At 44.1% G+C, this 25,850-nt stretch overlaps 1 protein-coding gene across 3 annotated transcripts in view; it reads right to left on the minus strand.

Moving 5' to 3' along the window:
• Positions 1-3,132: 3,132 nt before the first annotated feature.
• Positions 3,133-25,850, minus strand: part of UBE2D4 (ubiquitin conjugating enzyme E2 D4 (putative)) — a 37,503-nt gene continuing 14,785 nt past the window's right edge. Inside the window, exons 3-7 of one of the 3 annotated variants that reach the window (XM_036749638.1) lie at positions 23,956-23,987; positions 23,776-23,853; positions 15,566-15,671; positions 11,725-11,818; positions 3,133-8,751 (exon numbers count right to left, since the gene is read on the minus strand). In XM_036749638.1, the coding sequence (XP_036605533.1) occupies positions 8,706-8,751; positions 11,725-11,818; positions 15,566-15,671; positions 23,776-23,853; positions 23,956-23,987 (356 nt within the window). In that variant the 3' untranslated portion in view covers positions 3,133-8,705. The remainder of the gene's footprint in view (positions 8,752-11,724; positions 11,819-15,565; positions 15,672-23,775; positions 23,854-23,955; positions 23,988-25,850) is intronic. The other 2 variants (XM_036749640.1, XM_036749639.1) reach the window with 2 other exon arrangements.

Here is a 25,850-nt window from a genome sequence, read left to right on the forward strand (position 1 = left end):
CTCTCTTCTTAACCCCTTACAATCTGGCTTCTGACTCATCATTCCACTGAAACTGCTCTTTCCAATGACCTCTCATTCCAGTGATCTCTTAGTTGCCAAATCCAATGACTTTTTCTCAATTTTCATTCTTCTTAGCCTCACCTTTGAAAAGTGTTCAATCACCCTCCTTAATATTCTCTTCTGTCTAGATTTTCAGGTCACCTCTCTCTACTGGTTCTCCTCCTGCCTAACTACTCCTTCTCAGTCTCTTTTGCAGCATACTTATCCAGTTACCTCATCCACCTCTAACTGTAGGTATCCTACAGGGTTTTGTCCTGAGCCTTCTTTTCTTTGGGGCAACTAGGCGGCACAGTGGATACAGTACCAAACCTAGAGTCAAGAAGAGGCATTTACCTAAGTTCAAATGTGGCCTCAGACACTTCTGTGTGACCCTGGGTAAGTCACTTAACCCAGCTTGCTTCAGTTTCCTCACCTGTAAAATGAGTTGGAGAAGGAAATGGCAAACTACTCCACTATCTTGGCCAAAAAAAAAAAAAACCCAAATGGGATCATGAAGAGTCAGACACAACTGAACAACAGGTCTACAACTGTAACATTTTTGTGTCCCCACAAACACACATAGTAGGTTCTTGAGTTTTATTACTAATAGTATTATTTGTTGAATAGCACTTGCAGAAAGTACTGTGCCAAGCCTTGGAGAGATACAAAGTTTAGGTGAGGCACTGTCCCTATACTAGTAGGGTTTACAGCACAGTACATTCTGGTCTATATCGTAACTTTTTTGTACATGCTTTGTTTGCTCCATTAGGGTATAAACTACTCGAGGGCAGAAAGCAGCGTTTTATTCATCTCTCCCCTAAGTGTTATATATAGAAGATGCTTAAAAATATTGGTTAAATAAATGAAACTTAATCGTTCTGTCTCTTTTCTCCTTCATGCCTGCACATCTCAGTATCATTTTAATCTTAGTGACCCACCTAAGCTACTGGAGAATGAATTATGCTTTGCTGGTACCCCAGAAAGGGCCCTGGCTAAAATCCCACCTCTGAAGCTTATTGGCTGTGACCTTGGGCAAGTCACTTAATGTTCCTGAGTTTGATTCTTCGTCTGTGAAACTTGGGAGATGCCTTCCAGGTCTAGAGCTATGATTCTTTGGGCATCTTTGGAAGCAATCTGCAAATCCATTTTGCTTTCCTTGGGAAATTTTACATTTAAAATCTTTTCCCCAAAAGCTCTCTCTCATTCCATGATAATTCTCCTTTACATTCATATAGAAAATTTATAAAAAATGTTCTCCCAATAACAACCCTATGGTAGGTAGCATGAATTATATTATCCCACCCCCCCCCCCGCCCCTTATTTTTTTAACAGATGAGACTGAATCTCATAGAAATTGTAAGCAATCTTTTAATGTTTAACTCCAGCCCTTTCTTTTGTCCTCTTCAATTCAACTTACTACAACTTCACTGAGACCACCTGTGTGTGGTAGGCAGGCCAAGTCTGGTAGTTTGGGTTTAAGACTGGAAAGAAAAGAGATCCTTGTAGGCCATCTAACAGTTAACAAAATGTTTAGTTACCTATAGCATGGAAGGGTTCCAGCATTGATTCAGTTGGGTGCAGCTTCCCTGCCTCTTGGTGGATCACAATGGTCTGCTGGCCAGAAGCCTGAACAAAGAGAAGTGTCCTGACTACTCTGGTACTGGCTTTTTGTGTGTAGGCCATCAGAAAGTTATGTTAACGGTCCCATAGTCCCTTGAGCCAATTAAATCTCAAATTTCATTACTTTTCAAGGAAAAAAATAGCAAACATTAAACAAAGAAAAAATAACACAATTATACAAATCAGGCAAACTTCAAAATACCAAACATTAAGCAAAAACAGCAAATATTGCCCCACTGTACCACTCATGCCCACCACCAGCAATAAGGAACAATGGAGGCATATATTTATTGAGTACTCATGGGCTAGGATATTTTATTAGAATTTACACATCTCTACTCATGGATCCGTTTTTCACCATTTCAAATAAAGAATATCAATCGACTATCTTTAAGTTGTTTCAATTCCTTACAGAATTAAAATTGGAAAGGACTTCGTTAGACCACACCATACCTGAACAAGAACTGCCTCTTCATCATGCCCAAGGAGTCACCATTCTTTTGCTCACAGATCTCCAGTAGAGCGGCACTTGCTACCCCAAGACAGACCATTCTTTTTTTTTTTTTGAGGTAATTAAGGTTAAGTGACTTGCCCAAGGTCACACAGCTACTCTCTGAGGCTGGATTTGATCTCAGGTCCTTCTGATTCTAGGGCCTGGTGCTCTATAAACTGCACCACCTAGCTTCCCCAAAAGCCCATTCTGCTTCTTGGTGGTTCTAATTGTTAGGAAGTTTTTCCTTGCAACCAACCTAAATTTTGTTCATTGCAACTTCTACCCATTGCTCCTCTTTCTGACATCTGGGGCCAAATGGAACAAATATGTTTCCTCTTCCATTTAACAGCCCTTGAAATGCCGGAGGACAATTAGACTGTCCCCTCTCTCCTTTCTTCTTGAATCATTTCATGGATCCTCAGAAGGCATGGATTTAAGGCCCTTCCCCATTTTGATTCCCCTCCTCTAGACACCATCTAATACATCAATGTACTTCTTGAATGTGGCACCCAGAACCAAATTCAATGTAGTCTTTTCTCACCTTCACCCAAAACCTTTTCTTCCATGTGTCTTGGCTGACTCATTCTCACTTTGAGGACATTAAACCCAAGGAGCTTTTTTAGGATTTCGTTCTCTCTGCCTAAATCCTCATTTTTCATAACTTTATTGTTTTGTTATGGGTATTATTTGGGTTTCTTTCCCTCCCCTCTTCTCCTAGGTCTAAACCTACACTGCACATTTAATTCCCATTCAACTTTTCCCCGGAGGCTTTACCACTGGATAAATTTAACCTGGCAGGATCTGACCCTACTGGACTAGCTTCATTTTCTAGATTCCCTTTAACTACTAGGCTCATATTCTAAACATCTTCAAGGGTTCTGATGGGGCAATAAAGGGAGATTCTTAAAGTTCTCTGCAATTCATGATAGTCAGAGAGCACACACAGACAGCATCAGAAAAGAGGCTGTTCTCAACAGGCATGGCAAGACCAGTAAGAAAGGACCACTGTTTATTTAACTTATGCATCAAGAGAAGATTCAGAGTTAGCAATAAAATCATATTTCAGCAGAATTCCAGGATGACATTTCCCTGCTCAAACCAACATGTGGCCACAGTATTGCAGAGTTTGGCGAGGTTTCAGTCTCTGCTTTTCCTAGCTTAAAAAGGAAAGGAATCGTGTCCAGTCTACATGGTGCTTGGCAAACAGCAAGTATGGTTCAGTAAATGGATACTTCACAATCTTGAGGAGAAAAAAAATAGATACAAACCCTTCACAGTAATGGGCTGTTGTGGTCTGAGCAGTAATGAGCACTGGATGGCAGTGGTTGGGGGCGGGATGGAAAGGACGGAGGGTAGGGAATAATGAATGTGCTAGGCAACTGGAGGAGCCCACCAACCAGCCACAGTGTGGAAAAACCCACAGCAAGAAAAGGGCTTCTCGGGTTTGATCACGGTCCTGTTTGACTACACATCACAGCTTGCTTTCTTCTGGGTGGCAGCAGCAGGCAGACCAAAGATAGCTTCAAGGGACTGCAGACTGGGGTTCTGTTAGTAGAGTCCGTCTGGGCTTCCAGGAAGGGGCAAATCCTTCCAGAGAAGAGGAAATGTGGTGTTTCTTGGTGGCCCAGTCCTTTCTACACCCAAAGGAAGGATGACCCTCATTCCCACAATATAAGCCTTTCCAGTTTCTTAGGATTCTCACAGATGCCCAAAGCTCAGGCAATAATGTGCACACATCTGCCCCAAGTCCCTGGAGTACAGTCTTCAGATAGGAAGAGATCTAAAGAAAATGTAGGGTGGACTGGCGACTCACACACACAAATGGAAGTGAAATCACAAGGAGGATGGCAACTTCAGCAAACTGAGGAGTTCGTAGTCAGCCTGTTTTACAGCCTGACATTTTACATTTTAACAGACAGAATACACAACCTAATACCAGTATGTTCTTTAACATGACCAATGTACTTTGAATTTCTGAGACATTTGAGGACAACTACTTCTTAGCATTTCATAGGTTAAAAAAAAATGCAAACTCTAAATAAGCAGCTCTCAACAATCTGTACGGGTTGGCTTTTAGCTCACAGACTTCGTACTGCCCTGGCTAACTGCTCTTCCCCATCTATTCGCAATGCCCTGAGAAGGATTGTTATTGCTCCTTGATACACAGTCCCGAGAGAGACACACATCGGAGACAGGCAGCCAGATTCACTTCCTACATAAACATAGCAGAGCTTTACTGTATCCCTTAGCTATGCCAAGGGAAGACAAGGGCATGATGGTTAGAACTCTGAAGCCTCCTCCATCAAGCCCTTCCCCACTGAACCCAGAGACCTCTATCTCCCTCTACCGCCCTCCCAAAAGAATCATCCATTCCAACGAGGACGGCTTCCTCAATGTTCCCCCAAACAAATCCTGCTTATTTCTCAACTCTAAGCTTTGGCTTGGGCCATGCCTGCAGGCCTTCACCTGTACAGATGTACAGATCCCCTCTACTGAGTTTTAATTCAAGTCTCCACAAGGCTTTTCTCACACTGAACTCTAAGTGACCCTTCTGGTCTTTAACACTCATCCTGGATTTAATCTACATACTGCTTTATGTGAATACCCTGAATTTCCATCTAACTAGAATGTAAACTCTTAGAGGGCTGGACTCTGTCTGGTAGCCAGCCCTTTCCCTGGAATACTGACCAATGCTATGCAAGCACTGGGGTGCTCCAAAAAGGCCTGAATAAAATCAATGTAGTTTCTACTGTGGATGACTTGATAAATAGGCTCCTGGCAGTCTCATTTATGGCAGCTCCAGGCTAATTCTGTCCGCTTTTACTATGAACAGGTACTTTGTTCCTTTTTCTTGGGGGTGGGAGGTGCTAAACCTGTGCATCTTAGCTGACATAAGTTTCCTGCCCTTAGAAGCTGTGGCCAAACTTCTCAAAGGGAAGCTGAGGCCCTGCAGTGAGCAGCTGAATATCCTTGGAGTAGTGAGGATCAATCAAGGAAGTTGTATGAAATGCATTCATTTCTCTGATACAAATATTTCACAGACCTTTAGTCGGGGCCTTTCCTGGATGGAAATCAGGGAAACTTTGGGACTGAAGCCAGCAAACTGCCATGAAGGAAACTAGCAGGTTCTCCACTATCTGTCCTATTTCTTGAGACTGACATGGAGGTGGGAGAGAGAAGCACATTCTAAGAAAGAAAATCTGGCATGGGTCTGAGCGTACACCACAGGAAGCTTCAGCCAACCCGGCCCTTGGGCCTCAGTGCTTCTTGGTGACCTGAGCCCGAAGCTGGCTCTCTTACAACTTCCAGTTTCTTCAGAGGGCATGGTTAGCACTCCCAGATAAGTCAGCTACAGCTCTACCCCTTCCCTCCAGCACTACTCAGGAGGAAACACCAGAATGAGTCATAAACAAGTAAATTCATAAAAAGGTCAGGAGAATGGAGATCTGTGTCATCTCAAGCCCCTGCTCTAAACTCCCATTGACAACTGGATGACCCTCAGAGCCAGTGAGCGCAGGAAGCTGCCAATGTGCCACTCCGAGAAATCCCGCACTGGCTTTCCAGAGAAATCCCTAAGAAAGTGTGATGAGGTAGCTGTAGAACCAAGCTGTGCTGCTCCTTGCTCAGAAGGCGGTCTCGGGGGCAGCACAGCCTCTCTGGTCAGACTGATCTGAAAAGTCACCTCTTCCTTCTCTGTCCTCTACCAGGAGGATGTTTGTAAATTTTTCAAATTCATCTTCTGTAAAATCCAAGGAGGCTAATACTACTCTCATATGGCAACCAGAATACCAAATGGTGAGGTCCTCTAGGAACATGAAAAGTCAGTTTACATGAATTGCGGATATCAATCATGCCTTTAGGAAAAGGAGGAAGAAAGCTGCAGAGCTAGCTGACTATTCCGTTGGGTCTTTTCCCCTGGAAGGGGATCCTAAGTGCAGGGAGCTGGTGGTCACGCACGAATTTGTAGAGAACAGCAATCCATTTGGAAACAAGACCTCTTTACCCTGTGGAACAGAGCCTGACCTCATGCGTTTTTTTCACAATGATTTCCTCGTCTGTCAAAGAAGCAGGTTAGACCACATGATTTCCAAGGTCTTGTCTAGCTCTACATCTGACGGCTTTTGCCCTTGAAAGAAGACAAGTCTGCTGACTTTGCTAGTGAAAGAACCAGCTGGACTGGCTGGGGTAAAGATGATATGTACACTGTGGCTCCAGCTCAGGACTCTGAATCTACAGTGTCTAGTATGGGCTTGCCAACAGCTCCCAGCAAAGACTGAGTAAAGATGGATGTTGGAGGAGGAAACAAAGACCGGATTTTCCTTGTTTTACTATCCATGGAACCTCCTAGGTAGAAGGAAGACAATTGAAAAAATTTGGTTGAACTGGTTAAAAAAAACCCAACTCTTTTTTAAGGATGACTTTTTTTTTTTCAGTATTCACCAGGTTGCTAAGTCCACACTATGTAACTTCAAGCAAACTCACTTTCTTCATCTGCAAAATCGAGACACTGAGTTTCTAAGCATTCTCCTAGCTCTAACATTCTGTGGTTCATTTTGGCTTCCAGGATGTTGGGTAGCTCCTCTCTGGGCCTCCATATCCCCATCAGCAAAATGAGAAGCAATCCCTTCTTCTCCCTCTCATGGTGTGCTACGCAAGTCATATCTGTAAAGTGCTTTGTGATCCTTAGATCCAAGATGCAGTATAACCAAACAGTGAGTGAACACAAGCACCAAGCCCCATGTCATAATTGCCACTTCACTCCTCATAGTGACTCTCTCTATACTAACACCATAATAATGGTCTCCTGCACAATCTTAATACCTGATATGTTTAAAATTTGTAATTTATGGGTTAGTTTAAAAAAGACTGAAAATGAGCAATGAGACAAGAGGAGGGATGCAGGGCGTGGGCAATCCCAAGACAAGGGAACACCGTTTTATGGCAACAGGGGAGCAGTTGGACAGGGGCCTGTCTAAACTTGGCAAAGCGGCAGCCGAAGCCAATCCCAGCTGCTCTGTCTTCTATGAGGAGCTGAACTTAGCGAGCTTCCTCTGCGAAATCTTTTGGCAGTAGCATAATGATCACTTTCGAGTCTCTGGACTAAGCCAATTTTTCAGAAGAGTAATCAGCTGCCCTTCAAGTTCAGGGTTTAACAAATCCATATCCTTTATCTTCTCTTTAAACCTCCAATTGCCTGATGGAGTCATTTGCTATTTGCATAGTTTCACAGTCACTTGGCTCCTATGGATTCCCCCAAACATTATTATTTTATCGTGGAGTAACCCAAGAAGTGCCAAGCAACTCTGGGAACCAGGAGAGAACAGAGACAGGTAAATCTTTATCTTGGGTTTTGAAATAATGCATTTTGCTTCTCTGAGAAGGTTTAGCTAAGGTTAAAAAAAAAACAAACCTCAATCTGTTCATTTTCTTGCTCTTGCACAAAACTCTAAAGGCAACCAATACCTTACTTCTTCATTTATTCCAACTCTAATAAAAATGTTTAAACCTGAAAGCTAATTGAGCCCAAAGGCCCAATGAACCATTCCTGCTGAGGTTTCTGGAGAACCTGGACAGAGCTTCCAATCTTTGTCTTCTGAATGAAAACAGAAATGTGAGTATAAAAGTGGAGCCAGCCCTCTGAATAATTCAAGGATTATGTCAAAGGGAAAACAATAGGTTTATTTACAAAAGAAGTCTCTCTGCCACTGTCATCCCTTATTTATCTAACAAATGAAACACTCCACTTTCTGACTTTCTCTCCTTTTGTTTGCAGGGCTTCAAGGTCCTCCATGATCTTCAAATGACACAATCCTAACTCTTTCCAAATCTCATGATTGTTTTTTTCTGGTAATTCTGTGAGAGCAGAGACAAGTACTTGGCCATTATCAGCAGGTGCTTTGGATCTCCAGCTTCTCTGTCTAAAAAATTGAGACTGTGATTACTACTGCATACAAAGACTGGCCAGTGGAAAAATCCAGCCACTGTTTCATTTCACTGCCAAACCATTTCCAATCCCATGCAATGTCTCTGGTGGTCGGGATTCCTCTTTGGAGAGAGTTCTTCAGTAAACTGAACACTGGGGGAAATCTCATCCGGCTCTCTTGGGCACACCACGCTAGTGCTTGGTTCTATTAGGACAGCTTATCAGGAAGCCGCTCAGCTCCTGTAGTGCAGCGTGAAGGGCACAGCATATGCCACCCTGAGGAAAGACGAAAGAAAGGAATGCGTGCATTTCTGCCATTCCAAGAGAAGGTCGAGGGAGGTGGTGTGGAAGGGTGGATTCCAGTTTGAACCAGGCTAAAAATCAGTAAATGAAAGTGGCTACTGATTTCGGCATCAAAGGCATGAAGTTGTCAGTACCCAAATGGCTGCAGGTGGTACCTCCAAGGTGAGACAAAAGCGAAAGGGAAACCGGGGTTCATTCACAGAATAGGAGACTCCTTGCAAATGGCTCATGGCATCAAGTAAACAGTGGACAACCCAGAGTTTCCACTAAGAGACTGCTCTGAAAGGTTAACTTCTTAGCTTGTAAAGAGTCAAATCTTCATGGCATTTACATGGCATATTTCTGGGTCCATTCTCTGGCCAATCTGTTATACCTGGAAGAGAAAGAATAGACCTTCTCAATACTTCAGGAGAGGCAAAAAGGCTCCTCTTTCTTCCAATTCTCTTGAAAACCTAACGATGCTTAAGTCACAGAAGCCACGATGAAAACTTAGCTCTGATTTTCCTACCTGTTGGCTGGGGGGTCCAGCCCAGGAGGTCATTGTCACTTCCCCAGTCTATCTCCTGATTCTCTTCCCCTATTCTAGTTGTGCTGATGTAATATGGGCAGTAGGAAAAGCCCAAGCTGATAGTAATCTGGGAATAATGAAAATTAATTTTATATCTGAATAGGCAAGGCAAAAATAGTGGCTTGATTGAGCCCCAAAAAGTGATGTGAGGTGCTAAATTAGAGCCTATCGTGAGAAAAGATAGTAAAAAAGCTAGTTTTAATCAGGGAATCCCAGTTTGAGCAGCAGAAAGTTCTGAGGCTTTTCCCCATGGGACTTGGGAGAACCCTTGCTTGGTAAATCATATTCTCTTTCAAAGGGAGACTGACATTTATCAGTAATGAACTCAAAGTATTATTGAGGGTGTTTCTGTAACTCTTGCTATTAAAAGGATGAAGTGTTAAAAAAAAAAAACCAATGGTGAAATTTCACACATTTTTGCACTCACTTAAAAAACAAAGATAAACACTGAGAAACCAGGCTGCTTAAAGAGAAATAAACCTAAACGTGAAGTGGGCCAGAAAAATATGTCAAAGGGGAAAAAATAAAAGGCTGTCCTGCAGAATTCAATAAGTGTGTGGCTGCAAAGAGTCCTCCATCTACCTGCCTTTTTTCAGATGCTCAAATGAGATGTCCAAAATGAGACGTCAAACTGATGTCCAACAATCAACAGGCTCAAGTTGCTAACAAGTTAGGCTCGGTGATGAGAACCAGCTGGAAGAGTGACAGTCCAGCCTCAAGGACTCAGCCTAAGGCAGAGGCCCAGGAATGGAGGCTCCAGGTCTCACCTCCTGAGAGGCACTGGATGGACTCACAAGATTGATTCCAAAACATGCCAAAGTAGAGATCTGCTTTACTTGACTATGAGCACATTTGTTACAAGGAAGTGGGGATGGGTGGAAGGGAGAGAAAATAAATACTTGTGAATTTTTTTTAAAGTGACCTCTTCTCTTGATGTTTTAGGAATTGCCAACTGGACCAGCTACTGCTATCAAGTTTTTTTTTTTTTTCTGAATTCGATTTATCTTTGAAGTCATGATTAATACTGAATGTCAATTTAACTAATTAAATCTGCTTAGCAACTATTTACAGTTAATTAATTCCAACACACAAAACTCCACTAACTTTGCAGCCCCTCTCTAAGGGTCTCCATCAGGGCTCTGTCCATTCCTTTTCAGGCATTTTGCCTCAAGCAGCTGCCATCAGTCTTTGGGTTCTGCTTTTTATGCTTTAATTCACAAAGTCCTTTTCAGATTTCTTTATATTTATTTTCTTTATATTTATATTTTATATCTGCTGGTCTTAATGGCACTAAATCAATGTCCCCCAATGAATTTAACCATTCCACCACTGTATAACATTTGGGTTAACTCCAGTTTTTTTTCTAATTACAAATAATCCTGCTATGAAAATCTCTGAACAGATAGCTTCTTAAAAAAATTGTTTTGATAACACTTTCAGGGTGTATTGCAAACAATGGAATTATTGAGCCAGGGTGTGATTATGTTTTGTAACTTTAACTGCCAGATTGTTGTCCAAAAATATCATACGAGTTTGTGATTCTATCAGCAATCAATGAATGTGTACCCATCTTCTCCGAGGCCACACAAAGTTTGACGTCTTTTAAAATTCATGTTACTGTTTCCATGCTGTCTGGTGTGGATTCTGCCAGGCCAGGTGCTGAAGTGACAACTGATGTCTGCCTTTGGAACGCAGTCACCAAATAAGAAGTCAGAGTTGGTCAGGAATGGTGAGCTCGATGGCTTCCAAAACACAGTACTAGCTGACCGACGTTTGTTTGTTGTTCCCGCACAGATTCATGGCATCTCTCTGACTGAATCTCACCAGGACTGCTCTACTTAGCTTTACAGCCCTGTCTTCTCTCTACCCTTCTTGCCCTTCTGGATGTTAACTCCCCTCCCATGCTCTGTGATGAGCATCACACTGTGTCACTTACTACATCTCATCATCTCCCATCGCCAGACCCGGCCAGGAATGCTCCCCTGCTCACCTCTTCCTCAGAGTCCCTCCCTTGCAGAGGCAGCTTAAGCACCACCTTTGGATGAAGCCCTTCTTGATTCCCCTGACCCCTCCCCAGTGTTCTCCCTCCCAAGCTATCTTGTGTCTAACTACACTGGAGTTACTTCTATTTAGTCATTTTATATTTATGCTGAATATATTTTTGAACGTACTTGTTGTCTCACCCGTTAAAATGTCAGCCCTCTGCAAGTAAGGGATGTTCGTTCTTTGTACTTGTACCCCAGTGCCTAGAAGGGAGCCTGGCACGTGGCAGGCTTGTGGGCTGGCTGACATGCCCTTAATGCTCTCTGCCACAGGTGCCCTGAAGAGCCCTGGTTCTTGGCCCTCCATCTGCCACCCGAGCTTAGCAGGACCACTTGGGGCAAACCTTTTTCCAAGCTTTCATGATTTCAACAGTGGCCTCTGGTGAGTTACAGAGAAGGTAAACTGCTTCTGAAGCAGCTGACCATCCTCTTCTTCCTCCTTAAAGCTGTTAGACAAACTGGAAGAAGAGCCAAAGAGACCTCCGTTTATAACTAAAGCCTCCATCTATTAGCCTACACCGTCTTTTTGCCAACTGATTTGTAATAGTGTGGTGGGTTTCTTGCAAGACAGACCTGTTACTGGTGACCTGTGGCTTAATCACAATCCCTTATTATAAAGAAGTGGTGAGAAGTTACCTTCTGCAGGTAAACCTGAGGACAAAAGGGGGTTTGCCTAAGGAGGGGCACTTGTTCAGCCAATTATAGGAAAAATGAGAAACTCAAATCGAGGGCTTACTTCTCTCGGTCTGCTTTGTAGGTGTGGGCTATCTCAGGAACCAGAGGGTCATCAGGGTTGGGGTCACAGAGCAGGGAACAGATGGATAACAGAACTAAGGGAAAAAGAAGTGTTGAATTAGCAACTGTTCTGTGTCCTGGCGAGCCCACCCTCCACCCCCAGGTCATTGACACTCCAGTGATTTCAGGGTCTGCTGGAGTAACTGTCCTTTATAACTCATCTATCCTCCATGATTAGCCCAATCCAGACCCGCCATACTGGTCACTCACTGGCCATTGGCATGCCCTTCTGCCTCACCTTCAGCCTGATTCCACTCCTCTCCTGGAGCCTGCATTCCAAACGATGAGTGCCCTTCATTACCCTGAAGCACACCCAGCTGGCTCCATCGTCTGACTAACTTTCTCTCCTTTTCTCCTCCTCCCAACTTTTTAACTACTTTCCACCTCTAGCTTTGAGAACAACAATCAAATCAATACATCCAAGAGTAGAGAGGGCTGCCCTGGGAGTCCATCCCAAGACCCCTCCCTGGCAGCCACCCCTCCCCCTACTGGAACAGAAGCCATCCGAGGGCAGAGGCTTTCTTTCTGTTTGCATCAATTGCTCCAGTCCTCAGCATGGTGCCTAGCACACCACAAACACTTTCACAAAAACTTATTCATTCTTTAAAAAACATAACAACATACAGGTGGATTCTGAACGGTGAAGCCACCTTTGCTGCTAACTCACTAAGGAACTCTGGGGACCATTCATGAAAGTTCTCTGGGCCTGTTTCTTTCAATGTCACCTCAGAAACAAGAGTTACCTCACACCTTAGCTCAACACTTGGCAGACATGACCAAAAGCAGGTAAGAAGACATCCATTGTCCAGACACAGCGGGAAGAGTAACCACATGGGCCCCTGTTTATTATTGTGGCTGAAGGTGAGAATAAGGAAGGATTCCACAGCTGCTGGGGAGGAGCCCGGGTCTGAAGGCAGAGAAAACACAACGCACAGGGGCAGGGAAGGCCGGGCCGGCAACAGAGGCCATTTCACCTGCTGCCACCACGCAAGTGAAGGGGTGGTGGGGACTAATGGGGGGAGGGGAACCATAAGTTTTACAGAAGGAAGGGACCTTGGAGCTCACCCGGTACAACACCTTCATTTTACAGACAAGGAAACTGAGGCAGAAAGAGGGGAAAATGCTTTACCCGAGGTCACAGTGGGAACAATGATGACAGTGATGATATCAAGTTAGTGCTTTAGAGCCTCCCCATCACTCCAGGAGGTGGGAAGTGCCATCCTCAGCTTACTAAGGAGCTATGATGGGATTCGAACTCAGCTCTTAGGGATCTACCCTCGCCTAGGGCTAGTGTTATCTTCAGCAGCGGTGGAATCAGTGGAATCGTACTTCATTCTCACTTTATTGCTGCAGAGATGAAACAGAGGCTGCTCTGGGTAAACATGGCTGTGTCTGAACAAGAGAAAAACTGGACACTTAAATAATGAAGGTAATGTGAGAAAAATGTATGCGAAGATCTGGGTTCAAATTCAGCCTGGCATTAGAGATCTGGGCGAGTCACTTAACCACTCATGACCTCAGGCAGCTCCTAGGACTTAACTACATCCTTATTAGCTGGGTGTCCCCAAGCTGAAGAAATCCGAGACCTTCTTTGAGAGGTGAAAAAATACTAAGCTTCTAAATCCTATTTTTTCTTTCTTGAGTATAAAGGCTGAGTGTTAAATGTTCCTGAATATGAAGACTTGTCTTCAAGATACATCTCTCCTAGACTCCATGGGGCTTGGGGATGTCCCAGGGAAAATGTCAGAGCAACAATAAAACTTTAGAAAGAGTTCTCCTCTTCTTGCTACTGCCTTTCCCTCTAAGATGGCCTGTCTGTCTACACTGTAGCCACCTTGCGTGTACCTTGTTCTATACATGCTGTTTCCCACACTAGACTGGGAGCTCCTTGAGGGCAGGGACTGGTTTCACCCTTTTTTGAATCCCCAGAACGTAGCACAGTGTCTGGTATACAGTAGGTGCTTAATAAATCTTTGCTGAATGGCTAATGCCTGGCAAGTGCCTACACCTCTACACACACACACACACACACACACACACACACACATATATGTATATATATATATATGTATATGTATATAACTTGGAGAAAGGAGGATTTTACTTGAGACCTGGAGGAAGTCAGGAAGACAGGAGGAGAGAGGAGGGAGCATTCCAGGCATGGGGGACAGTCAGAAAATGCCCGGAGCTGAAAGATGGAGGGTCTTGTTAGTGGGGCAGCTAGGAGGCCAGGGTCACTAGATTGAAGAGGACATGTCAAGGAGGAAGGTGTAAGAAGACTGGAAAGGTGGGGGAGGTAGGCTGTGAAGGGCATTTTGTATTTTGCCAATGGGTAGCCACTGGAGTTTCTTGAGAAGGAGGTGGGAGGCGAAGGAGGTATATGCATGTGACATGGGCCCTTTAGGAGCTGGCAGCTGAATGGAATATGGATTGGAATGGGGAGAGCCTGGAGGCAGGCAGACCCACCCCCAGACTACTGTGATAGTCCAGGCCTGAGGCAATGTGGCCCACACCAGGGTGGGGGCAGTGTCTAGGACAGAAGGGGGAATATTCGAGAGATACTATGAAGGTGAGATGGACAGGCCTTTACAACAGCTTGGATATAGGAGGTGAGGGGCAGTGAGGAATCTGGAATGACTCCTAGGTTTTGAGCCCAAGGATCTGGGAGAATGGTGACGTCTCCTACACTAACAGAGAAGGGGGTGGGGGTGGGGGAATGAATTCTGTTTTGGGCACCCTGAGTTTAAGATATCTACTGGAAATCTAGTTCAAGACATCTGAAAGGCAGGTCTATCTTGCCCTGGATTCAGGAAAAGAATCATTTCATCTTCTCCAAGAATTTTCTATCAGTCTGAACAAAGTCTGCTAAGCAGTTACTCTAGGCTTTCAGGCCTTTTCTTATCACCTCGCCTCTGAATCAGCTAATGTGCCTCTTCTTGGGGCCCCTGGAAGTCCTCCAACCCACCCAAATCCTACTGCTGACCAAACAGCTTCAACATTTCCTAATAGGAGTTGTCCAACCTTAGCCACATATGCCACCATGTCTACTTTTAATGCACTTTAGCTCATTGACAACACAATTATCCCCTCTACATTGAGGGGGTTAGGGGCACGGCACCCCCTTGATCTGGAAAATCCTCATAAAATTTTTTGGCCCTCCTTTCATACCAGAGAAGAAGTCCGATTTTTTTTTCTTTTTCTTTTATGGGGTGTTTACAGTACCTTATTGTAAAATTGTGTTACGTACTTGGTCATACAATACTATACATATATGCTATGCATTTCTGAGTTTCCAAACTTTTTCCACGTCATCTACAGGCCTTGGCAGGTTGTCTGCAGCTTCTGCAAAACTCCTAAAACATTCCCATTTAATTTCTTATACAAACCTGCAATATATCAAAACCTCAACAGGGAAAATAGCAACACGGAAGAGGTAACTCTTTGTGCCTTGATCAAGAATAACTTACGTCCTAATTATCCTTGCCCCATCTCAACAGACACCCTCTCGCACCTGGGTACGTTTTAGCAAGAGCGTCGTTCATCACCCAGAAGAAGAGAAACGTACTTCAATTTCAGTTTGTCATTGGTTTCTCTACATGTCCTTTAAACTGGGCTTACCACGATCAGGGTTTGCACAAACCCCCAAAGGACCGAAAGACATTTCTGACGCATGTTCTCGAATGTCAAAAGACAAGTGATGGATAGAATCTTCCATCAAGTTCTACTGAGACGTGTCCTATCAAATGGCCATCGGTGACTCCACACCCCTTTTTCATTCCTACCTTTTGATACTGTTAATGCTGGAGACCACTGAGATCTCAGGATGTCAAGACAGATACTGCCATTGCTGTTGATGTTAGGGTGATAAATTTTGGTTGTAAAAGCGACCTGAAGGATAAAAGATCAGAAGCTGAGATTAGGAACGAGGCGATCACAGACCTTCTGAATTTGCAGAAAGAGTGAAGTTAGAATGAAAAGTGCTATCAGGAAGAATGTAGCTAAGAGCATGCCTTGGCGTCCATCATGTCACTCCCAGCTCTCACCAGCCACACACCTGGTCTCAGGCCTCCTCGTGGGCAGGAGGTTCAGACAGGATGGGGATCCTTCTCTTCCTCCTTCTCTGGAGCAATCCTGGTACTTAAGAGTAGATGAAGCCAAGGGAGCTGGCAAGTGGGAACCAGAGAGGACCCTGAGGCCTGTCCCTGAAATAAACCCTCCTCCTTGGGTCCCCTGAAAGGGAGCTAAACTTGCTGGGGCTTGCCTTACCCATGGATAGGCCAGACCTACACCTAGGAGTGGGGAAATGTCAACCCAGAGGCTTTTATCAATACCGAGACTACAACTAATACAGGAAAGGCTATGTGACTAGGGGCCCACACTGGCTCAGAACTCAGAAGCTCTATCACCAAAATACCCTTGGAAAGCCAAGTTACAGTTACCCCTTACTTGCCATGTCCTTCCTCTTGAATGACCAAATGACCACACAGGGATGCTATGGGGAACACACTTTGGAATGGAGGAAACCAGTGAACACCACAGCAAGAGGAAGTCTATACTGTCTTTCTGAGGATACAGTTCTACTGAAAAATGATTGAGATCATGGCTAAGACCTGGAAATCAAGGCAGTACAGTAAAGAAGCCTGTAAGAATTAGGTTTTTCTCTTCTTTTTTTCACCTACTTATTTTAGCCTAAGGAAGTATAGACAAAATAAGTGCTGTGATTCCTGCCATCTTCCTTCCAAGTGAAATGAAAACAGGCACAAAATTACCTTAATACAAGATGGACCACTGAAATGTTTTAAGCTCATCATGGCTTTCCCTACACTGAGGGGGCTGAGGGCATTAAAAAGGAGAACTGGAACTGGAATGGTACTAGATTTGACATCACGGGGCCTTGGTTCAAATCTCGCCTGGCTACTGTTACTACCTGGGGCAAGTGACTCACTTCTCTCTGCCTCAGTTTCCTCATCTACAAAACTGATGGAGGTAGATTAGATGATCCCTTCTGGTTCTGGCCCTACGATGCTATGAGCTTGGGGTCAGAGCTCTGCTCCTCACTGGCTGTGGGACCCTGGACAAAGTACTTTATTTCTCCTGCCCTCGGGTCATCATCTAAAAGCTCTGCACACAAGCCCTCCCCATCTCATAGAGCTTCTGTGAAGATCACAGACTTAGCAGGGGAAAGGACCTTGGAGATCCAGTTCTGGAATTCTGAGCCTGGAGTTCATGAATTTGGCTGGGTGTTTTTTAATGTTTTGATAAATGGTTTCCTTTGTAATCCCATGTACTGTTCTATGCATTTAAAGCCATAATTCTGAGAAGGGCTCACTGAGTTGCCAAAGGGACCCATGACCCCAAAAGCATGAAGAATCCCTGAATTCAAATTACAGATGAGGAAACTGAGGCCAGAGAGAGGAACTGGCTCCTCCAAGGTCAGCAGTAGCCTGAAGATTTGAACCCAGGTCCTCTTGGTTCCAAATCCAGTGCAATTTCTACAGTGCCACAACCACTCTACCTCCCTTAGGTGACCACAAAGTAACATCCACATTTGAGTAGTTAATATATTAAAAATGTCCAAATATTCGATGTAACCCTGCTCAGACTGAGCAGTCAAGTAGGAGGGTATGCAGCAGAGGGCTGGTAAGGGCAGGGGCACGCACCCTCTCGGGAGGGCTGTCCGACCCTTCAGCCCCTTCCCTCTACCCTCCTGGCACCAACTATGGGCAAGCAAGCATGGCAGGATCTGGAATGAAGCAAAGCTGATGAACAGCTCCTTAGAATGACACTTGTTGACTACATTCACAATTAAAAGGAATGCTAAATTTCAGTTAGAAGTTATCGAAAATAAAGATGTCATTTTTTCCCCACCCAAGTTCCCCTTGGGGGTCTCTAGACCTCAAGGTAAGAACCCCTGCTCTAAAGCAATGAGTCTAGTTCCACAAGCCACTGGAAAATATATCATGCCCAAACTTACTTTCTAACATAGGAAGGGACAATGGAGTTTCAATGGATGATGTTATTCTCTCACTCTCCTGTTTAATGAATTTAAGGATCCAATGGCTAGAATATCTCTCGAGAGCTTACTGACTCTTCTCTTGCTTTTCTAGGAAGGTACAAGCTGCTAAAAATGGTTCAGAGTGGAAAGTGTTTCTCCTATTCTTAATCGAAGAAGTGATTCATGATGGTGATCTAATAGGAACGTTGAGATACCTTGCCCACATTGACCAAGGAATGGAATGGTAGAGATAAAGGCACACCCTAGGCTTTATTTGGTTATCTTAATATATACATGTATTCAAACAGTTCACAATAATCAATATGCTTTAACAAGGGATAGGAACTAGCTCTGTGATTTCACTGGTATAGGGAAATTCAGGTGAGGAAACTCCTTCCACCAAAGCATGCTAGCACCTTCTTAGAACACTGAGAGATTAGGAGACTCAGCCAAGGTGAAGAAGCCTGATGTGTCAGAAGTGAGCACGAAACCCAGGGCCTTCTGACTCTGGGTTCAGCTCTCTCTCTATTCACTACACAGCACTGCAGATACCTTAATAAACTGGAAAATTAACAACTTATGCTTTATTCTCTCTGGATCTATCCATGTCCCTTTGATCCATGTGCCCACTTGTGGCTATATCCTACATACTCATAGTTGTAGCTCACGTGTGGAAACTGGTTTTCTCTTTCTGATTTCTTTGCTTTGCACTATTTCATATCTTTCTATCTTCACTCTCCTTAAATTGACCATTTTCAGGGGTAGACCAATAGTAATGACATATCACAGTTTGTTTGAACATTGGACATTGGTTGTTTCACTGGACATTTAGGTTGTTTCCAGATTTTGGCCACTACAAATAATGCAACTATACATAATTTTGGTACAGATAGGTTTGTCCCCCCTTTTAATTAAGGCCAGGTTCAGGTTGCGACCCACAGTTTAAGAAGCACTGAAGGGGTCGCTAGTGAAAAAAAGATTAAAAGTCCTGCTCTAGACTCATAAAAAAGATAGTCATTGTCCCACTGATAAAGGCTCAAAGGGAAAATAAGGTGCTACCAGAGGGGGCAGGAAGCTCTAAAAAAATAATAATAATTCTGCCAATATAATCACAAATGATCTGGATAAGGAAGATAAAGGCAAACTTTAAGAAAAAACGATTCAGGCGAAACCGTTCAAGGAGCTCTTCGATAAACTCAGGTCTCTGAGTGATGTTCAAAATATGGAAACAACAGCATGAAGCTACAGACAAGCAGAAGGAGGGGCAGCTCTGAGGGCAGTGGTAGGAGCGCTAACACCCAGCACAGGCTAAGGTTTGTAGAAAATGTTTCATGACAGTAACAAGGTACTTTTCAAAGGTTTGTTTGAAGGGGGAAAAAGAACAAAGAAATGTCAGGCCCACCCACTGCTTGGGACAGATGGTATATTGTTCTCAGGCCGACAACAGAAACAATGCTGAATTATGCAGTATCTGTGTTGCTTTTGTCTTCTAGATCAAGGAGAATGGCTTTCAAACTGAACATCTTGGTTAAGAGGCAATGAAGCCCAGAAGAAGGGAGTGAAAAGTGAGACAGTGTCTTGATGTTTCAAGTTAATTTAAATCTCTTGGTAGTGAAGAGTTACATTCCAGGTACTGAGGGGAAAAAATGCATAGTCCCCCCTGCAAAAAAAAAAAAAAAGGCTGCCAGTAATTAAGTAATTATGAGGTGAAGAACATGAGAGATGTGCCGCAGGATCAATCAATTAATCAACATCCACTAAGCACCTACTATGTGCCAAGCACTGTGCTAAGATAAATGGACAAAGGTACTGATTTGTAAAATCTAGAAAATTTAGGGCATCCATCAATCCTCGGCTAAAATTCTAGAATTGTCTTTGTTTTTTAATAATTAATATCTGACCACGTACAAAGAGGAGGGATGAGAACAAGCTCAAAATCTTCCCCTTGCCTCTTTGGATTGGCTCATCGTCAGAGTTGGTCAGGAAAATGCTCTAAGCACTGCTAAAGGCACTCGGGGGCACTACAGTGTGCTGGAGTCAGGAAGACCGAATTAAAATTTGACCTCAGACACTTACTAGCTGTTGACCCTGAGCAAGTTGTGATTCGCTGCCAAGTTGTCACATCTGCCTCAGTTTCCCAATTTGTAAAATTAGAATAATAACAGCACCTACCTTATAAGGTTGCTGTGAGGATCAAATGAAATAACAATGATAAAGCACCTGGCACAGTGCCTGGCACATGGGTAGTGCCACATAAATGTCAGCCATTGTCGTTATCTGAATTTTTAGCAAACCTCTGACAACATCTCTCATGATCCTCTCGTGCACGGATGTGGACTGGATGGTCACACAGCCAGGTGAGCGAGAAGCTGGCTGAATGACCCTGCCCAGAGTGTTGATTAATGAAATCAAGGCCAAACTGGAGAGAAGTCTCTGGGGGCATTTGAAGGGCTATGGCCACGGTACTGCCTTGTCCAACGTAAGAATGATCAACCGTCACTGGGATGTAGAAAGAGCAAACATGAATATCATATGTGTGGACGATACAAAATTGGGAGGGATGGCTAACACATAGTAGACAGAATCAGGATCCCCAAGAATTACAACCTTGAGAAGCAATGATCAAATTTAAGGAGAACAAATGCAATGTTCTACACCTAAGTTTCCAAACAGCAACCACAAAATCTCTTTAAAAGCAGTTTATGCAAAAAAGACAGAGGGTTTTGGTTGACTGAAACAGCTTAATGTGAATGACAGGGCTACCAAAAACTCTAATGCAATCTTAGGTTTCATTAATAAAGGTATAGTATTCTGAACAAAGGCAGCAATACTTGCTCCACACTCTGGATTAGCCAGACCACATCTAGAATGCTGTGTTCATTTTTAGAAAGACATTGACATATGGGAGAGGTTGTTGGAAAATAGGAATGTTAATGCATTGTTGGTGGAGCTGTGAATCAAAGCAATCATTTTGAAAAGCAATTTGGAATTATGCAAATAAAGCAACTACCACCTCCATGCTCTTGGACCTTGAGATTTCACTGCTAGGCTTATTCCCCAAAAAGGTCACTACTAAGAAGAAAATCCCACATACACCAAAATATTTATAGAAGCACTTTTTGTGGTGGCAAAATATTGGAAACAAGGCAGAGATGAATCGATGGCTAAAGAAATCATGGCACGTTAATATGATATATTATTGTGCTACAAGAAACAATGAAAATGAAGACCACAGAGAGCAATGGAAGGACTGATACAATCTGATACAGAGTCAAGAAAACAATATATACAACGACACACAACAACAACGTGGAAAGTGTAACCACCACCAAACAGAGGAGTCAATGTTGCAAAATCACAGAGAACAAGCCTGGCCCCAAAGGAGAGACAGAAGAAGAGGTGGGAGAGCCATCCATGTGATAGACTGCATGTATTTTCAGACCTTTTCAACGTATTGACCGATTTTGCTGATTTTTTTCCTCTTCTCTCCCCCACCCCTTTTCCAGCTTGGCACTGACTTCATTAATTTAAATTTTAAAAAATTATTTGTTCTATGAGGTAGACTGCTGAGAGGGAGAAGGGATGCTGGGAGAAATTCTGGTTCTATAAAAACAAAGAATATCAAGGACTTTTGTTTTTTTAAAGAACAGTAACAGACTACAGCTTATCTAGTGGACGCAGCAAGTAAAAAACACCTGTTTGTAAACAACATCCCAGAAGATGTGGCTGAAGTCCTCACACAAAGGGTTTCAATGCAGGATTAAACTTATTCTGAGAACTGCCTAAGCCCAGAGCTAGGACTGGTAGGTAGAAGCTACAGAAACAGGAGGATGAAGAATTTTCCAAAAATCAGATTTGTCCAAAAGACGCAATGGGTGGCTCGTGAAGCAGTGAGTGCCCTGGCCCTGCAGGTATGTGAGCGACACAGGCATGAGATGCCCGGGATGCCCATGATGCCCAAGTGTCTGGGAGGCTGCTCAGAGAATCCTGCACAGACCCAAGCTCAGGCTCCATGACTTAACGATTCCATGACAGCCTCTGGTCACGGAGATCAAGGCCTTTGCTCTCTCTTCCCAGGGACAAAACTCTCTATCACTGGTTCTCCCTATCTATTTTCAACACTCGTTAATGAAACATTTCATTTTGTTCTATTGTGAGAGCCAATGGCCACCTTCCTATCACTTGAGCTATTCACCTTTTAGCTTCCTTTGCTAAATTAATGCCAATTCACTGTAGATATGGCTTTTAAAGTCTTCATTACTAACACAGTTGTGGTTTGTTTTTTTTATTTTGGGCACATTTGGTTCCTAAATCTCAGTCCCCCAAGCCCAACCAAATAAATTCTAATCTACATTAGTGTTTACTTGAAGCAAGGTATTCTATGTGAATGCTGATGGGCAGATCCTGTACCAGTACAGACCAATCTGCTCTGACATCACCAGTCACTTAGTCTGGGCAGTACGCTAATGCTTATTTACTTATTTAAGTTACCTTAAATAGAAGTGAGACAGGCTAGAATACATACTTTGTAGTCTCAATCTACAAAAACATTTCAGAGCTAAACACCAATTTGACCACACTGTTAAGTCCACACTGACTTAACGTCAGGACCAGTTTAATAGTGGAGATAACATGTCTTCAGGACACCAAAAACTGTCATTTTTTATCTAACTACGTTGCTTTTGGTGTTCAGATTCTGGCCCCTGCACTGCATGGCAAAGCCAGAGAAGGTGGGCATCTACAAAGGTTTTACATTTCTGTGATTTATCGCTGACAGCGCCCGAGGCAGAGGGCAGCCCATCTTCTCCACTGGCGCCCAGAGAAGTCACCCTCGGTACCAAGCAGAGAGACCAAGGAGCAGCTAACTGCACCCACATTTTAAGTCTTGATTATGATAAATATGAGGATATCTGAAGCATGCCATGGCTCAGCCCAATAGCACTGCCCACAGACCATCCGACAGTTGACAGACTCTGTGCCCAGAGCCAGAAGACAGAGTTCTGTAGCTGCGGACACATGCCAGTCTCTGGCACTGTCAGCAGGTTACGAACATATTAGAATAGTCTGCCTACGGAGGCTTCAGTGGGGGACTACCCTGGACCGTGGCTTTACATAGTCTACTATGGTAAGAGTCCATAAAGACCACGTCAGCAGGGAAATTCTAGAGCCCAGTGGTTAGGAAGGGAAGACCCAAAGGACAAAGTATGTTGATGGCTTCATTCCTCTCTTGATGACCTTATACCTTATGTCAACAGGACATCTATCTTAAAGACCAAACACAGTACAGATACTTCACTGACAAAGGCTGAGGGTTGGGGAGGGAGCTATGGTTCTGCTCCCACTTCAGGATAAGTGAAGAAACGGGTCACACAGCTGAAGTTGGGGGTGAGAAGAGGAGATGAGGAATCTACAATAAGACACACAGCCAGGCTGAAACCTGCACCAACGCTGTAACTAGTATGAGTCAGATGGGGCTTCATCTCCGGGTAAAGATGACAGGAAGGGGAGAAGAGCAGAGTCCCTCCTAGGGGAAACTGCTTCCTGCCTGGGGTGACAGCCATCCCAGTGTGGCACAATTCCTCCCCCCCACCCCTGCCCTGGCCACCACTGCCAGACTCCTGAGACCTCCACAGAGGCCAGGACCAGACCACTGCCTCTCCAAGCACTATAGCGCACATGGCTGGACTCCTTGTTGTAGCTGCCACCCCTCCTCCCACCTTCCCACCCCACCCCCCCCCATCTCTGCCCTCACCCCAGGTGAAAAAAGTCCTAGTTATGGTTGTGACCTCATCTACGAAAAACATTTTCAGGATGCGAAATAGTATCAGTGATTGAAATAAAAACACCTGTCAACTGAACTGTCCCACAGCCCAAGTTAGTCCAGGGGATGGAGGCAGGGTCCCCGTTGCTGTTCCAGGGAAGCATTTTAAAATCCACTTATCACGGATCCTCCTCTGTCTACAAATGTCAGCCAGAGTCAACAAGACCCTTCCTTACCTTTGGCGGTTTGAAAGGGTAATCTGTAGGGAAGTGAATAGTCAGGAAGAAAACACCACCTTGGTAAGGGCTATCATTCTAGAATGACAAGACATCAAACACACGCCAATTAGAAGAAGAAACAGAAATTTAAAATGAAAAGGGAAGGCCAAAGCAGGGAACTTAGCAGCTGGTACGTACCGGGCCCATGATGGTGGCCTGCCAGTGGAATACTGAAAAACAGAGAGAGAGATGATGATGTAATAAATCCATGAAATTAGCAACCACTTAGATAAACACACCAGTTCCACTATAAGGCACTGATCCTCTTACAGCTTTGCACACACGAGGTTTTCTTAGAGGTTTCTTTAGAGGTTTTCTTTGTTTTGATCAATTCTTATACTGCTAACTATAAACTCATCTCCAGACTCCTTGTGAGTGGCAGCTAGGTGGTACAATGGGGAGAGCACAGGGCCCGGACAGGAAGATCTGAGTTCAAATCCAGCCCTGCACACTTGCCAGCTGTGTGACCCCGGGCAAGTTACTGCACCTTTGTTTGCCTCAGTGCCCTCATCTGTAAAATGAAGATGATAACGGCACCTACCTCCCAGGGTAATTGTGAGGATCAAATGAGATGAGAATCGTAAAGCCCTTGCACAGTGCCCAGCACATAGTAGGTACGGTATAAATGTTAGCTATTATCACTCTCTTACTGTTTCTTACCAAAGAACCTTTCTTCCTTTGGTCCATTCCAAAAGGCTTTCTTTCAAAGTATTTCTCCCAAAAGCCAACCTTCAGTCACTTGAGGTGACGGATTATTTCTTCTCCATGTTCTACAAATGTTTACCCCATGGTGCCTTGTACTGTGCCATGGGCTCTCTGGGGATTCAGCAGCACTGATAAGAAGCTTTCCAAGCTTTTCTGGTTTCCCTTTCTCTTTACAGGTACGGTTTTTTTTTGGGGGGGCGGTGTTAATCCAACTCCCTCCCAGGAATTCAACCTCTTCAGTGATAAGACGCATAGATTTTTCTCACTTTCTGCTGATTTCCATTTTAATTTTTTGCTCTACCTATGAACTCTGGGTTACCTATTCTGGCTCTTGCTCTCCTTCCCATTTCCGGACCAGCTCCTCTCCACTCACCTGACACCACAGAAGAGAAGAGAAAGGTAGGCAAGAACATAATCTATATACAGCCCAATCACTGATTTCTAGGTTCCTGAAGTCAATCCCATGTCCAGCCCTGGCATAAGGTCAATATAATTCATTTTGTAACCTTTTTGGAAAATGCCTGTCCACATCACTGAAGTGTGATGAATGTTTCAACTGACTTCTATCTAGTGTGGGTGAACAATGGTATCATGTCTCTAGTAGAGACTTAGCCCAAGTCCTGATGTACTCCATCGACCATCTCCTAGTATGTACTCAAATACAACAAAATCTCTGTACCTAAGAACAAGGAATACACACTAATGTTGGAAGGGCAAGGTCCAGGGCAAGAGCTGACAAACATTTTTATCTCTTGTTGCTTCCAGCAAAGCTGCATAATAGCAAAGGGAACCACAGGTGCCTCTGACAAGCCTGGGGCATAGATGGAGGAGAAAGGGAAAAAAAGGCATAGAAAGAAGGAGAAGCGAAGGAAGAGAAAAGGATGTGAGGGTCCCTGCCGGTCACATGGTGACTGCCCACTGAGGTCCACTGAGATGTGTCTTGGGGGTTCTCTGACAGACAAACACTACATGCTCGGAATACACGGTACTGTGAACACCTGCAAGAACATAAAGGTCGTGTGATGGGATACAGAAAAGGAGCCTCATCAGAGAATGGCAACAGGAAAAAGGTCTTTGGTCCCTAAGCTCCGAACACCAGACCAGAACCCTCTGCATTAGCTGCGCCTGAAATCTGCTCACCCCACAGAAGTCAGTGACGTGCAGTCCACCCCCCAAGTCACTTCCTCCTCTGCATTTACTCTGTCATCCTCTGTCTGTTCCACACAAGGGCCTGCCCCACTCCCCACCTACCTGCCTACCTCCTCAAGTCTGAAAGAAGGGGTCCCAAGAAAAGAGAGTGATGGAGAAGAGGGTAGGTGCTAGGAGAG

This window comes from Trichosurus vulpecula, chromosome 3 (assembly GCF_011100635.1).
Source record: "Trichosurus vulpecula isolate mTriVul1 chromosome 3, mTriVul1.pri, whole genome shotgun sequence".
Classification (NCBI taxonomy): Eukaryota; Metazoa; Chordata; class Mammalia; order Diprotodontia; family Phalangeridae; genus Trichosurus; species Trichosurus vulpecula.